Here is a 16,716-nt window from a genome sequence, read left to right as displayed (position 1 = left end):
TTGAAAATGGACAATATTCTTTGCTAAGATTGCAGTTTCCCTCATATTATAGAGAGAGATTAGATTACTTCTGACCTCTGTAGATATTTTAGTTTTTTAATGAATCATCAAAATGTTTCAAAAATTATTTTTACACTTTCTTTGTAATATTTTCAAAGAATTATAAACATCTGTCTGCTAATTCTATAGCATTTCTGATGATTCATCTACATAAATGAAGTAAACAGCCTTTGGCAAATTGTGGTGTATTTTGCAAATGCAAGTGCTGAAATAATTTAGTTTCAAGAAGGATTTATTCTTGAAACTGTTTATTTCATGGACAACTACACTTTGCCAAGAACAGTTCATTTTGCAGACAAGCAAAACCTGTGGCTGGTTACTATCATACCCTTTTTGACAAAGGAGCACGTTGTGCGTGCTCTTTAGTATAGGACTGCTTCAGCCAATATAATGGCTTCTGATAGATATATCCGTAGACCTTGACCTTGCACCTGTAGTTGACCTCTCTCTCCCAACCTGCACAGAACCCAAACAAGAACCCAAACCACAACCCAAAGAAGAACCCAAACCACAACCCAAAGAAGAACCCAAACCACAACCTAAAGAAGAACCTAAGCCTGAGCCCAAAAAAGATCCTAAACAAGAAGCAAAGAAAGAGCCAGAAAAGAAGGAGCCTGCTAAGAAAGTCGAACCTAAACCTGAGGAAAAGAAAGCAGCTCTCAAAAAGGAACCTTCTCCTAAAAAGGAGCCCTCTCCTAAAAAAGAGCCTCCCAAACCTCCCACTATTGTTGAACCTGAAGAACCCCAGAAGAAAGAGGCCAAAGGTAAAAAGGAAGACATGAATGACACAAATAGTAATAATAGCCCGAGTAGGAGTGGAAAAGCAGGTAAAGGAAAGCAGCGCGCTTACCAGAAGAAGCCAACAACCATTCTTGAGGAAGGTGAGGTATTGCGGGAGTTCTCTCCCCTACATGTTGTCACGTTCGGTCCGCTCGTCTTATATCCGTATATACTGACAAAACTTAAACCTCGAGGTCCCAGTGAAAAATATGTCAAGAGAAGTCATTTGAGTGATAAGTACGATCTCTGTGCGTCACGGAATTCAAAAATAACTATTCTGCCACGAACATCAAGCGAACTGACGATTCATTCCAAATAACTATTGGTACCAATGATTGGTACCGGTACAGTCATTGGTACATATCTTTCTTCCATAGTGGCGATCGTTGTCTTAAAAGCTAGATGGTAACAAGGATCTGTCAGCGTTTATTGACCATTGTTGCCAATTTGTCTTAAACAACTGATTGAACCCTCTCGATCCAGAAACTAGGAAACAAAGTGTTGAGCAGCCTTGACAGTCAAACCATGGAGAGGTTCATTTATTTACCAAAACCTGTCCCACTGAAGACATGATCCTTACGGTTAATATGAAGTGTCCATGTTTTGACTGTCCTCAGTGTTGTCTCCCGACGTATACTGAGGTGGTAATCATTATAACCAGCTGTACACATCTAACACAGTTCCTCACGAAGCTGTATGTGGCTGTTGCATATTTCACTGTTATACCTCAGTCTACTGCAGGAGAGTTATCTTGCCTTAACCACGTGTCTGTCTATGTTGTCCATCACATGTCTCAGATTCACTTCCTGAAATGGTTAAGAAGTTTCAAGGCATCTCCCTTTTTGATAACCATACTTTTATTGGTTAATGCGAGATTTAAAAAATAGTTTGTGGACGAAGATGAGTACACTTGTGAAAATTGTTGGCTTTTCTTGTATTTGGTTTCGCATACTTTCACAAAATTCCAAACAATTATTCAAATTGGTTTGAGACATGTTTTTGTGTTGTGTATTGTCTTCAGGCCAATAACTTGAACAGATATAAAAAAATTCTTAAATCATTAACGAATTATTCAAATATTTCTAACCAACTCACCCAAGCACATTCAACCACTTGTAGACATCCCATTTTACACAGTGAATACATGAAACTCACAACCCTAGAACCTCTAACTACCTAGATTTCCAAAATTCCATCGGTGTATCATAATATTGTATTTGTACAATTATTGTCATAGCAACGTCCTCAACACAGCTGTGGCATTCATTGTAACATGTACTTAGCCTCCTTTCTCACAGAACTACTGCAAGCAACATAATTGTTTAATAAACATAATTGTTTAATAACTTAAAACTACGCAAATGTACCTATATGTGGCTAACATGGCATAACTCGGCATAACATATTACAACTAATGTTTTGAAAGCTCAGATTTGCATATATGTGTGTCAATGCAAACATTTATATTTGTATTAACTAGCTTCGATGTTTAGAGTAACAGTTTTTACACTATAAATGATTTTTTCTTGTGACACAGATCCTTTAAAGAATTATCCCTACAAAGGATTGATTGTACAAGGATTCTGCCTTTAGGAATATGAACATTATTTCTGTCGGTGTCATCCCCGCACTTATGTATTCACCATATGAATACATGTGTAATTTATTATGAAACTATCTCGATTTCTTGCTTCTTGTTCTGTGTCTACACTTTCCATATCATTTCAACCTGCACACAATTTAAAGACACACTTCTAGGGTTGGCCATGTCTATGTGATGCATGCTTCTGTTTGTCTTCATGTCCTCTATCCCATTATAAGATGATGAAGAACACAAGGATGACGGTTACGAAGCTGATGTTGATCGTCCCGTTGCCCCGGATATCAGCATAAATGACTATGATGAGGATGATGGTAGGTTTTTACAGGAAAACCGTTTCACAGAAAAACGAAAAAAAATCCTTGCAACAAAACAACATTTCTCACAAAATTGTCAATTCTAATTGGATCTGGTTCTGAAATTTCATTAAAATGACAATATTGTTTACATTATCAAACATTTAAAACATTTTAAAAACATTTTAAAAACTTACATTAATAGCTACATTTTATAAATTTCCTATAAAAGGTCTCATGAAAGTAAACGTTTGATTGCGGCATTTCTTTAATTCTAATTTAAATTTGGATTCATGATCTATTTCTTAATGTACTTTCTGTATGAACTAACTCATGTGATAAATTGTCAATGACATGATCTTAACCTTACGAAATTACATCCTTTAACCTTCTGCATGCACCACCATTGACAGGTTTTCATGACTACTGAAACTAAAGTTAATGCACTATATATTAACAAATCTTCAAAACTAAAATAACACTCTATATAAGCATAATTCAACACAAGCTAAACTCTAAAACTCGAGGCAGGTAAGAGTGTTCTGTTTATTGAGAGAGGTCAAGACACTGAGTGGAATTCCTATATAAAAGGTAAGTCTGTTACACGATGAAGCTTTCCGGGGAATGAAAAATAACTAATTTGATACTGTTTGATCCTGTTTTGATACCAATTTGATGACACTATTTGAAAACTATCGTGATATTACTTTGATCCCTCACTGTCCTATTTTGAATCTGAATACTACGTCGATGCTATTTTAGTCAGTGTTGATACAGTTTTGTTTTTATTCTGTATGAAAGGAATACCAGTATATCATAAAAGATGCACCAAGAATATTTTGCTCAAGTGAATTTTGCTGACGAGAAAAGCAGAAAAGCACAAAACTATAGATTTCATAGGAAAACTGAACTGATGTTCAAGTAAACAAGTTCAATATTGTCATAGGCAGTGCGATTTGGTGTTGTACAAGAACATCGGACAAATATTTTCACAAGATGACAGATTTGGCGTTCAAAAAGAACCCAGACCTGGCTCGTCTTGCTTCACCCATATGTAAACATCGCAGATTACTTTGTCATTCCTCAGAAGGCTTTGTCGGAGCCGGTGTATACGTAAGTTGTGAGGTGTCCATGGTGACGTGCTTCACCCAGTACTGTCTTCAGCACCGTGAGCTACTATTGTTTACCAGTGCTGTCGTTATCTGCTGCTGTTACTGCTGCTGCGTCAATATACTTTTTTTCAGGTAATTCATTGCACCTGAAGGACATAAAAATCTATTAAAAAAATTCCAAAATCGAAGATAAATCCCTTAAGAATAAAATGTCTCACGTAGAGCCAAAAAATATATTCGAGCAATGTCCATTTTGACATGCATTTCACTAAGAGTGCATTTCCTGATACTTTCACATGTCCTTCAGGTGAGGTGGTATTCTTCATGTGTCTAATATTTCACTTCATTTTCAGCACAAATTGTTCTTCTTGCACTGAACACCATAGCATGGTAAATGTAGATAGATAGACCCGTAAAGCTTAGTCAGCGTTAGCTATGCTTGGACTAGTTGTAGCTTGTAGATAGTAAACATAACTGAAGACGATCAAGTATTTCTACAATATTCATAAACTTTTCATATTAACCATATTTTAATGCACATGCTATGCAATACTATAAAACATTAATTGATTTTATGAGCATGTATGTAACGACTCTTAAGGTTAATAGTTTCCTGGTTGACATTAATTGATGCTTTATGTGTAGTCTAAATTTAACACCAAACAATAAATAACTTTAATATTATCATGTCTACCTCTGAAACTAATCATGTTCTTTTTTCTCTGTTTTCACAGGAAAAGCAGCGGTAAGTGATTTCTTATTACCCATTAATTGTATAATAATATGATCACGTCCTCCTTAGAAACGTATACACTGAATAGAAATAACTTATAATTTGAATACTGTGGATTTAGTAGAGCACAAAGAGAAAAGCTGAAAATTGTTATGAAACTGAATATACTAACAGACCGACCATATGTCTTTGATATCAAAGGTAACGAACGACTCATCAATCGTTTCGCAAGATGAAAAGAAATCAATGCAATAACGAATTATTGTAAATAATAGTTGCGCTGTCACCATGAACGCAATGTTAAACAACAGTTCACCTGCCCTTTCATTAATAATACAGAAAATAATATTATGTCATTCATGATGACTAGCTGTAAAATTAACCCAAATCGTATTACCTATTATTTTTTAGTTGTAAGGGATTCTCAATACCTTTTCTTTCATTTTCTCCTGTTTTAAGCAATTCCCAATACCGTATGACTATCATCACCACCAGTAATATTACTTATTTGTTAATGGTTGTAAGGAACACACGTTTTACCCATCACTAGATGTATAGAATAACCGATGTTCTTTGTGAGAATGACCATACTTGGTCTTGGTAAAACAAACATTGGCAACCGTTCAGCATTAAGCATTTTTTTTTTTCAAACTGGGGACTTTTACAAACTGATATTTCTCCATGCTAAGGGAGAAGATATATAATCCTGCAATTGTGTGCCATCTCCTTCAGTGTTCTCCAACTTCAGCCAGTGTTGGACATCCACGGATTCTTCTTTCAATTTTCATGGATTCAGTGTTCAGGTTTCATGGATTCATCAGTCAGTTTTCATGGAATCAGACAATAGTTTACATGGATACAACAGTCAATTTCACGGATCCTCAATTCAGTCTTCATGGATGCAATATTTAGTTTTCATGGATTCATCAATCAGTTTTAATGGATTCAGTAGTCAGTTTTCATGGATTCATCATTCACATTCATGGATTTTCATTTTCATGGAACATTCTTCATACGTCACACACCATCCTGCACTAAAACACCGTGTCCCAGGAAGACCTAAGCCCCTGCAAAGGGCATAGTGGAGCGCATGCGTGCCTTACCTAGCTATGATGGCAGCTGCGATAGGTGCAAGAAGATCGCAATACAATCAGTTGGCACGTTATTCAAGACTCAGCATGGTGATAATAACTGACTGTCTATGGAGAATCTCGTGCCTTGCGTGTTGCCGTTGCCAGATAACATAAATGATTTGAACTTTTTCTCCTGCAGTGTGCAATAGTAATTGAATATTTCTGAAGATATGCTACTAATCATCTGAGTGTCAAGTTTTGAGACTGTAATCTGTTTAGGTGTTTTAGTTTTTTGTTGATGTAGGTTATTCTCGGTATCTCAATTTGGCAGATAGTGATATAGTTATACCAGTGGATTCACCTGCACAAAACATGATTTCATTCAAAGTCACCAATACATTCCATTCAGCCAACATAATGCAGTGGTGAAGTTTCATTTTCGAGACAGGAACTATATTTATGAGTGAAAGGAGACAGAAATACCTTTGGCACCACGGGTAATTTCATATTTTGTATATTTCCAGGAGTCCGTAGATGTTTTGGATGGCATCATCATTTACTAATTATATGTTTAAGGACAAGTGCTGAGAACCCTTTCTGAATATTCTAGTCAAATGATTGCTATGGTTTAATCATAATTCTAATCATCCACGCGTATTTTGAAAATGCATCATTAAAGACAAATCCTGTTTCCTTTTGTGTATCCCCTGACTTGGTAAAAAAAGGTTATCTCAGCGATACAATTAGTTGAGCAATACATTTATGTGCGGCAATAGGACAAGACCTCTTCACAATCCATTAAGGATACATTAAGGAACTTCACGCATTTGTTGGATGTGTGACTATATTTGTTGCTATTCATCACCAGTCGTCTTAAAACACCAACAGCAGACAAGTACACTTCAGAACAGATGTTAAAAGGCGTGAGTTCACCATCGTGAAAGTTTAGAATATAGCTGCCATCGGGTTGTTGCACATTAAAGCCTCTCAAAATTACGAGTATGTTTTAATACAGTGTTTTCCTCCGTTGACGACTGTTCATGGTGCAAGTCATTTCTATGAGGTATTCTCGTTATAAAAATGAAAGTTACGGAACATGAAAATATAAGAAGATGGCAGAAACCTTTCAAACCCATCCATCAATGCTGATTTTTGTACCTCAGTGACGTAATTACGTCAAGAACTACCGCTATTATATCGCTGCTTGAGATAACTTATTCTGCATATTTACATCTTGTTCAGAAGCACACATAAGACATGAAGAACCAGATCTAAGGTTTAATTTGGTAGCTCTAAATATCCTCATTGCGAAGTGTCTCTTAGTTGCATTGTGTCAGGATCCTCACTGAAAACACACTGGATACACAACTGCCGTGACTTGTATATTATGCATCGAAGTACACACACATATGATTTAAGTGTTACCATGACACACAGCTTTAATGGCTTGCCTAATATCTAGAAGGTGCCACACTTACACGATGGTGTTCTTTCTTTGAACTTAGAATTTGTTGTCATGGTAACACAGACTAAATGTTTGTTTTAAGCGAAAGAAAACAACTCAATCATTGAAATACCAAGTGCCAAGACAAGGGACTAAAATATGAAGGAAAGGATCGCCAATATGTGTTCTTTGCCTGTCGCCATAAAAGATGAACTTTACATTTGTGACGTCAGAAAACAGTCTCTTCGTCCAACATCTATACTCGGATCTTTCACACACTCGTAGACAGACGCCTCTTCTATGTTTCCTTTAGTTCCCGAACGAGAATAGTGTCTTGAAAGAACTATCCTTCGTAGTTCATCCTTTCTGTTTTTAGTCCAGTTCCTAAAGGTCTACTTGCTATTTTCTTAGGTTTGGATACCTGTGGGTGTCATCCACTCTTGTACGACCATCTTGGATTTATTGCCACATTGAAGCTACCTGTGATTATATGATGGGTTTCGTGATGAATGAAGATACCTGTATCCTGTCATCTTGTTACTGGCGTAAAGTGTGAATTGTTAACGTATTGGAGTATTGTGTTGCCAAGTGTTACACAGACGGATCGTAACTGGATGTATTCCATTCTATAATTGCTAGACAAGAAGGTCATTTCTACTGGAATTTGTCTCAGTGTTAAAGAACCGGAATATTTCATCCAGTCAGCATTACAGCAGCACTGTAAGAAGATGTACCCACAAATCAAAATTCATCATGTTCAGGTAATGTCTCTTTTCGTTTATGAACCTGTCCTTTTTAGGGTAGACTTTTATGCTTGAAGCTCTTGAAGAAGCAGAATAGGAGCATTGCCTTGTTTCTCAATGGATGTACGCCACACTGAGCAAGTGGAAGATGTGGATACAGAGGCATCTGACCAGTGATGTATGCAGTCATTGACCATGCAATCAATCATCGTCTTCAGCATGACATTTGCTTAACACGTTCATTGTCACATAGAACTAATTCTTCTCAGTCATCTAGCTCTTTTGCAGTTCAAAGATATTGTGCCAACTCACTGCATAATGTTGAATGATAAATTCTGGTTGGTTTAGATCGACTTGTCCATATGTGGCCTCCATACTTTACTTCTTTCCTTTCGTAAATAAAACAAGGAACATCAGAAAGAAAACCATCCCTTTATCTTATGGCATCTTCAAATTAAGACCTCTTGGGTCAACAGGTCTAATTACCTTTCGTATCTGATATCATCAGAGTATTAAGTCCTTTCGTACATAAATCAAGCAACATCAGAAACAAAACCATCCCTTTAGCTTATGGCATCTTCAAAGTAAGGCCTCTTTGGTCAACAGGTCTAATTACCTTTCGTATCTGATATCATTAGAGTATCAGGTCCCTTCGTACATAAAACAAGGAACATCAGAAAGAAAACCACCCCTTTAGCTTATGGCATCTTCAAATTAAGACCTCTTGGGTCAACAAATCCAATCACCTTTCGTATCTGATATCATCAGAGTATCAGGTCATTAGATATTCACCCCTACGTGTATGGTGTTCTAAGACTTTTACCATGCTGGGACAACGGGTTCCCTCAATGTTTGTATATGGTATCTTCAGACTAGGTCATCAAGTAAGCTCCTCTTTTGTGTGTGGCCCCTAGGACTAAAGTCTACCTGACATTCCCTCTTGTACTATATTAACAACATACTTATGCTGACTATAGGATTTCTTTAAATTCTGGTGTTTGAATCCTTGAGAACCTTCTTCAATCCCTGGCCCTTTTGTAGTTCCTGCTCATTCACCCTTCATGTGCTCGGCATAGGCATTGTCAGAAATTTAAGCACCTGTGGATTGACAACTGAGCAGAGAATGGGTTAATTCATCTGAGAAGGGTCTTCCTTGGCCTCAGTGAACCTCAGGAACAAAGCCACTTATTCCAGCAGTCATTCGACAGCATTTTCTCTTAATGGATCATAAATGTAATTTCTTGAAACGGCTCGGAGTAACATAACACCATCCATATATGCTCCACCGTAGGCTTGGAACATGAGATGGTTCATTGCAGCTAGAAGGGCATATACATCCCTGGCTAAACTCCCTCATCTAATGAGGAAGACATATTCTGGTGTTCTAGAACAGTTTGGAAAATGGGTGTTCTAAAAAAGTCTGTACCTCAGTCTTTCTCGGTACAAGTGACGCAGAACAGTACCCAAGGAATGTGGTTCCATCTGAACACTGAAACTATCTTTGGATAATGTTTGAGTTCATCTCAGTTCCAATTACGCCTGGCAGATTGGGGAAAAAACATGCTTTTAAAAAGATGAGGACTTGCGTCATATTGCATCTAGTTGTCGATGTTAATCATGATTGTTTGGAGTGTTTGGCAAGGAGCATTTGGACATATTCATCTATATTTCCTTCGTTGTCATTAACGTATCCAACCCTGACAAAGTGATATGCAGCTTAGCAATGACGATTTCAGGGATTAGGAACAACCCAGTTTATAATGGGCTCTTTCAGTGATAAATATTAATGACATCCCTAAGTAGTGAATAACTGCTGAGTCAAGGATTTGTTTAGGTCATGTTGACCCAAGTGAAAAGTACTTGTATACCTTACCTGCAACATGAATTAGAAAATTGTTATAACAATACATTATATATGAGATACATCCAGTCTAAACCTGTTTTTGTTTCTAGACCATCTTTCCGTAATTATTCACTCTTTGGTCATTTAATACGGGGTGTTTTTAATTAATGATTCAGATGCTATAAACGCTCATTATAGTTGGGATTTCAAATGACTATAGAAATGTGTTTGCTGTGTCGCTTTTGCAAAATGATAGGGACTGATTTATATCTGCACGAATATATCAAGAAAATAGTGTCTTATCAAATGACTGCAAAACACTTTTAAGCCAAAACTATTAAATATTTTATTCGCTATGCATACTTATTGGATCAATGTACTGGTTAAGGAACAAATGCAGATAACTTAGTTTCTTGATCTTTATCACATACATGAGTATATGGTTTCCGTTTATCTAATAACCTAATACGATTACAATATCACTAGTATTTCTGTATATCAACTATGTATATGATCGGAATAGAAAGCCTGCTGGTATGACAAGGATTATTGGCCTGGGAATACTATAAATGACTGTAACTCCCATTCTCCAGCATGGGCTAAGATAGCCGTAGTGCTAAGATCGCTTTGTGCACCTGGGCCCTGTTTAGTTTCTACCAAATCTACAAACAAAAACACCAGAAAAACAAAAATATAGGAATCACGAAAGAACGTCAACTTCCATAAGTATCGGATCAATATTAGTAAGTGGAGCGATGGATAAAGCTTTAGCCACCTTTCGAATGTGTGAATTTCCATGTTACATCGAAAGGATTAAACACTAACTCGTTGCCACTGAAAACCAGGCTTTTGTGCAAAAAGAGGAGTTGGTGGGTTGAGAAAAAATGATAAACCATTTATTGCTTTCAGCAACATTAGGTATTGCTAATGACATGTTTAGCCATCGAGATGAATATGTATGAATGGAAACACTAATTAATATGAACATAATTAAGCTGGCGTTATAAGGAGGCCATGCATGCAAGTGTGTGTGGAGTCTGTGGCTGTTCTGGCTTGGCTTCAAGAATGCGGGCGCTTGTGGTCTCGATCAGACTATATCTGTCTTGCCTTCACATCACAAGTACGATTTCTTAACAAGGGAAACATGTGCTACCTTCCTGAAACCAAATTATTCTTGACATTATAGACCTGAAATGTACTAAATGATACCTAACGGGGATGAATAATTGTTAAACTCTGCATGCACAATTATGTTGATGTAACAATAGTGACGTTTTGTTAGGTAACAGAATAAAACGGAACTGAATGTCAAAGCATCATTGAATGTGTCAGTGAATAATGATGCAAGGTTTGTGATGTGAAAGACCAAAGTTAGTGAAAAAACACAATTATTCCCACGATATTAAACTGTTATCATGATTACTTATAGTGTGAAATTCTTCCAGCAAAGATTCATCAAAAATGAATAATGTAATCATGTTTCTGTGTTATAATTAGTTTAAAATTCTCAGCCTTTATTTTTCTAAACATAGGACTAGTTGAAAGCTTTATGGCATTTTAGCATTGTTTTAAATTCTGTGGCCAAGAAAAAGGTATTTTGAAGCTCTTATGATCCGTTATGTTGAGAATGTTGTTTGTGGGATGGATGCTTAACAAGACGAATTAATTAGTCAACACACAAGCCTCTTGTGGATTTTAGCTTTCAAAGAAAAATATGTTTTTGATTACTTTTGCACCCACAGACTTCACTGCCTTTTACATATCCTATTCCAGAAACACTACTCTTAGTAACATATAAGCAAACATTGATACGATTTGGACTTGTGCCCAGCTGGGGTCCACATAATTCATTTTACAGATATAATCAGTTCTTAAGAATATATTACCAATGGTTTGTAGGAGACCAAAATGTCTGTCTCACAAAAACTTCACCAATCATTTAGATGCTCCAATCTCTACATGGCAAAGTAGTCGATTTTCTCAGCAATGTTCTCCACGCTGGTTATAGAATCAACAAACCAAATGCTGCTTTCCTGCCAACGTCTTATAGGAGTATCAGTTACCTACAGGTACCAGAAATATCTCGTATTTTCCACACAACTCCCTTCACAAATACCAAGACTGTTTGTCAAAGGCTCCAGTTCCATGCGGTAGTTTTTGTAAGGTATGAAAACCCATATATATATTATTTTATCAAGCATTAAATGTGAAAGTTGAAACAAGATTTGTTTTGCTTTTGTAAAGCACAACAGAGACTGCAATAGGTATCAGATCAGTGAGGGTTTTTTCATGTTAAATTCCCAGTGCCTGTCCTTAAATGCTTATAATTTTGACAATAAACTGGCCCATATTTTTCCTTGTCATTTATAAGCAGATAATGACAAAACTCTTACAAGCATGAATATCTCAGGTACTAAAAAATTGCACTGGACATAAAATTTCAGTGAAGACAATTTGTTTTTAACTGAGATATACTGTACTGCATTAGGCATAAAAATCAGTAATGTTGTGAAAGAAACTGAATGTTACAGATGTCATGTTTATGTATTTTTTCATTGTGACACCAAAAAATAGACTTGCAGTTATTAAAAGAATTAAATTATTTTCAGTATTTAGTTTTTGTTTGTGAGAAAGACTAAAATTCATCCGTTATTATGACTATTAAATAAGATCCATTTATCACAAATTTCCATACGGAGTGTCCATTGTTTGCTATATAAAGTGTTGTAAGAATGAGCTTCATAATAAATTTTCAGCTTTTCTTCATATTACAAACTTTCCCTACAATACATATAACAGTTGAGGGGATAATCATTTTCAATAACTTCACAAAACAAAAGGTAATTATGACCATATGATCATATTCTGAATGCTACCATGTAACTGAAATATTGCCAAGTGCTGTGTTAAACAACAATATGTATGATCTTACTGAAGAAAACAGTTGAACTACAGTGTGCTTTGTTGATATCCATAATAGGAAGACGATGGCCGGAGAATGTCCAAATCTACAAAAGGGAAAGGCGATGGCCCATTTCTTGCAGAGAAGCCTGGGAATGTTGTGGTGCAAGAAGGTTAGTATGGCACTGAAAGAACTCATTTGACAGCAGTGATGGTAGATGTATCCAAATTAGGTAGATTGCTGTTAATGCTGTTGATCACTGGATTGTGTGGTCCAGACTCAATTATTTACAAGTACCACCATATACCTGAAGTATTGCTGAGAGCAGTGTAAAACTAAACTCACTCACTCATACATTTAATGCTACCAAAAATGTACATCAACAATATGTAATCCCACACTATATTGACCTTCTTACACAGGCAAGGATCTCAAGGTCAATTTCAAACTGGACCTCCAAGGGAAGCCCCAACCGAATCTGCGTATATACCGTGCAGGACGAGAGGTCCGCGAAGACACAAGGACCAGCATTGTGACAGAAAAGGATAACTGTTATCTTGAGATCAAGAAGACTCGCATCCAGGATGAGGCTAAATACTCTGTTGTCCTGGAACAGAACGGGATGAAAACTGATGAGGCAACATTCAGTGTGTTCATTAAAGGTAAGCTGTTTTACAAGTGATGTCATTATGTTTGTTTGACATGCGATGTCATTGTGTTTGTGATGTCATTGTGTTTGTTAAGGGTAAACTGTTTTACAAGTGATGTCAGTATTTCTGTTAAGGGTTAACTGTTTACAAGTGATGTCATTGTGGTCATTAAGGGTAAGCGGTTTGCAACTGATGCCAATATTGTTTCTTAAGTGTAAGCTATTTCACAAATGATGTCAGTCTATTTGTTATGGGCACCAGTAAGTTATTATAAAATTGAGACTTTTATGCTCTCATTTATTACTGTAGCTTCAAGAGCATTATAAACAGTGAGCATTTAAAATATATATGTTTCATCTGATTTCTTATGTAAATTATACTCAAAGTAATCTGGTTTTGCAGATTATGGAGGCTGGTTTGAAGTTTTATGTTCACAAGATGCCTGTGACACATGAGTGTTATGATTCTCTATGGAAGTGGAGAAATCAATGTCAAATTATCAACGATATTTAGGAAGTACTACATGTGTATTTACTTGTTTTATTTAATTGATTTTATTGTTTTATTGCAGATCCCAAGGATTCAGCCCTGGATTTCCGGTCTCTGCTGAAGCACAGGTAAGTCTGAAGGGAGTAACACTATAAGTTGCCCAATGAGTGAAACATGGGTTGGTCTACCATCAGTGTTAGAATATGGCTGAAATATTGCTGAGATGACAAAATTTTAACTCACTCTCCCATTCTGTGTTAGATGACATTCCCTGCTTCACCTCTTAACTCATAGGTGGGGTAGCCTAATGGTTAAAACAATCACCCATAAAGCTGAAGACTGGGTTTGATTCCCCACATGTGTACAATCTGCATAACTCATTTATGGCATCCTCCACAAATTGCTGAAATAATGCTGAAGTGGTTTAACTAAACTCACTCACTCTTCTTGTATATATAGGATACAGCATATTTATATAGCCCACATAGCCATGCACTAGTGCATCCTCAAGGCACTGGTATTTTTCCCCTCGATAGCTGGATGTTAATCTCAGTGGCACGTCATATTATCAGTCTCAACTCCCTGGGGAGTGTACAACTCTTGCAGCCACCAGGCCCACTGAGCTTTTGTGGCTTTCTCATCTTAACAAGGTACCCATTAACAGCTGTGTGGACTGGGCCATATAGTCACAGTACTTTGTCCAAGTTCACTGCATGTTGCTGTACCCACAACTAGGTGTTTGAACGTGTTCATGTGGCCACCATCTGGTTATATAGCAATGGATTTGTGGGTTCTTTTAAGTGCACGGGGTTGTGTACTGTACACTAGGCGTTGTGACAACACTGTCTGCACATAAAGTTGACTCTAAGGTTGTTACACCCAGTCACATGTGGGCTCGATCCCAGCACCTCAACATCACTGGATCACTAGCCTGGCGCCTTGGCCACCACGCCTACTGTGCTTGTAGGCTTCACTAAAGTGATAAACATCTTAGATCTGCCTAACTTCAAACTTTTCTGGGGCTGTGGGGTAACCTAGTGGTTAGAGTTCACTCATCATGCCAGAGGCCCAGGTTCAGTTCCGTCTGTGAGGCCCATGTCTGATGTCCCCCACCATGTTATTGTTGGAATATTGCTAAAAGCTGTGTTAAGCCCAGCTCAATCAGTCATGCTTTTCTGATATTGATAGAGATGTGATGGCTGTTTCTCTGAATCCTTTCAGAGACACAGGCAAGAAAGAGGAGGAGGATGATAGTGTTGACTGGGGAAATCTCAAACCAGGTGAGTTCCAGTACCTTCATGAAATCTCACATTATACAGTGTTGTTTCCATGAAACTCAATTACGGTTTGTGTCTCACCATCCGTCTTGTGACATACTTCACCTCTCGTGGACACCTGGTGTCATCAACTTTAAATCTTCCATCATACTTTCACAACTTCTTTACCTTTTGGACCCGGTTTAATCTGTTTCACGAGATAATCAACAATGATTATTGTCTGAGATTTCGAAACAGCTATTTGGATATATGGATCAAGTACTATCAATTCTAACTAAGATGTAGCTTTATATTGATTGCAAGGTGATGTCAGCTTTCAGGACACAAGCTATGAACTCTTTCTTTCCATTAAAAGAGTCTTTGAGTATCCATAACAATATTTTGCTTGTTTACAAATCCAAATTTCAGTTATCAGAGGAAAAGAAAATAAGCCATTGTAAAGAAACTCTTTAACAATTTTAATATCACTGAATTCTTAATATTATTCTTCCTTGCCAGAGTTATATTTAATGCACACTGGTTTGGTATGTCACAAATTCATCATTCACAATATCAGTATAAATGTATTTGTACATCCTTTACCATGAACATCTCAAAGGTTTTCATTGCCATTTGTGTCCTTAAATGTCCACAAATGTATTTGTACTATTTGTTTATGTGTCTGTGTGTTCAAAACATGTGTTATTCATGTTCAACATAGTGTGTTTATGTTAAATAAAATGTGTTCATGTTCAACACAATATGGGTGTTTGACACAAAGTGTTCTTTTTCAACACAATATGGATGCTCAACACAAAGTGTTTATGCATAGCACAGTGTGAATGTTCAAAACAACATGTGCAATACAATATGAATGTTTAACACAATGTTTTCATGCTCAACACAATATTATGTATGACACAATGTGTTCATGCTCAATACAATATTAATGTTTAACACAATGTAAGTCATGACACCAGGCATTCAAGCTTAAACCACATGATCACATTGAACACTGTGTGATAATAATAATAATGAAAATTGTGAATTTATTCAACACCATATATTCAACACACTAATAGCAATCACAGAAATTGTCATGCTTTTTGTTTCAAATAAGCAATTTTTGCACCTGTACTGTTTCACCAATGCACAAAAATACATAATATTTCATTTGTCTTTTTCCTTTTTCCAGAGGAAGGTATTTATCTGTCTGTCTGTCTGTATGTTTGTAGCTTATATGTATGTTGATGTATTCAGTTAGCTGCGATTTCAGCCAATATTTCTTTTCTAAACGTAATCTGATAACACCTCTTGACAGCCCTATCTCTAACCATCTAAACCTGGACATTTCTGTGCACTATCTTGAATCTCATCTTCTCAAATCTTTTTAATCTGCTAAATATTCTTGACATCTCTCTCTAACAAAGTCTACTAATAAGTCTGATGTTATGACTCTCATTTTCTCTTTAGAAAAATAGACCAAATAATATTCTTGATTAGGAAAACTGAATGCAATATCTTTCTTACATTTGAATAATTTATAACGTATGCATCAACTATTCAAAATTTATAATTATGAAGTTACAAGAAATTGTAATTACACCTTAATCACAATTGCAAATTATTACTCTTCTAATTTTAAAGGTGTTTGATTAAAAATAATATTTCTCATCTTTTGAAAATAATATTGAATGACTCTGTTATCTACCTCCGATAAAAACCTCCCTCCCAG

General features: G+C 36.4%; 1 protein-coding gene across 1 annotated transcript in view; it reads left to right on the top strand.

Annotated features, from left to right (window-relative positions):
* Positions 1–16,716, top strand: part of LOC137260909 (twitchin-like) — a 151,998-nt gene that overhangs the window by 56,843 nt on the left and 78,439 nt on the right. The window contains exons 17-23 of the mRNA XM_067798445.1: positions 525–941; positions 2,662–2,754; positions 4,583–4,593; positions 12,665–12,758; positions 13,009–13,248; positions 13,808–13,853; positions 14,947–15,005. Of these exons, the coding sequence (XP_067654546.1) occupies positions 525–941; positions 2,662–2,754; positions 4,583–4,593; positions 12,665–12,758; positions 13,009–13,248; positions 13,808–13,853; positions 14,947–15,005 (960 nt within the window). The remainder of the gene's footprint in view (positions 1–524; positions 942–2,661; positions 2,755–4,582; positions 4,594–12,664; positions 12,759–13,008; positions 13,249–13,807; positions 13,854–14,946; positions 15,006–16,716) is intronic.

This window comes from Haliotis asinina, chromosome 14, assembly GCF_037392515.1.
Source record: "Haliotis asinina isolate JCU_RB_2024 chromosome 14, JCU_Hal_asi_v2, whole genome shotgun sequence".
Lineage (NCBI taxonomy): Eukaryota > Metazoa > Mollusca > Gastropoda > Lepetellida > Haliotidae > Haliotis > Haliotis asinina.
The sequence above is the reverse complement of the archived record's forward strand: the minus strand, read 5'-3'. Positions and strand labels throughout refer to the sequence as shown.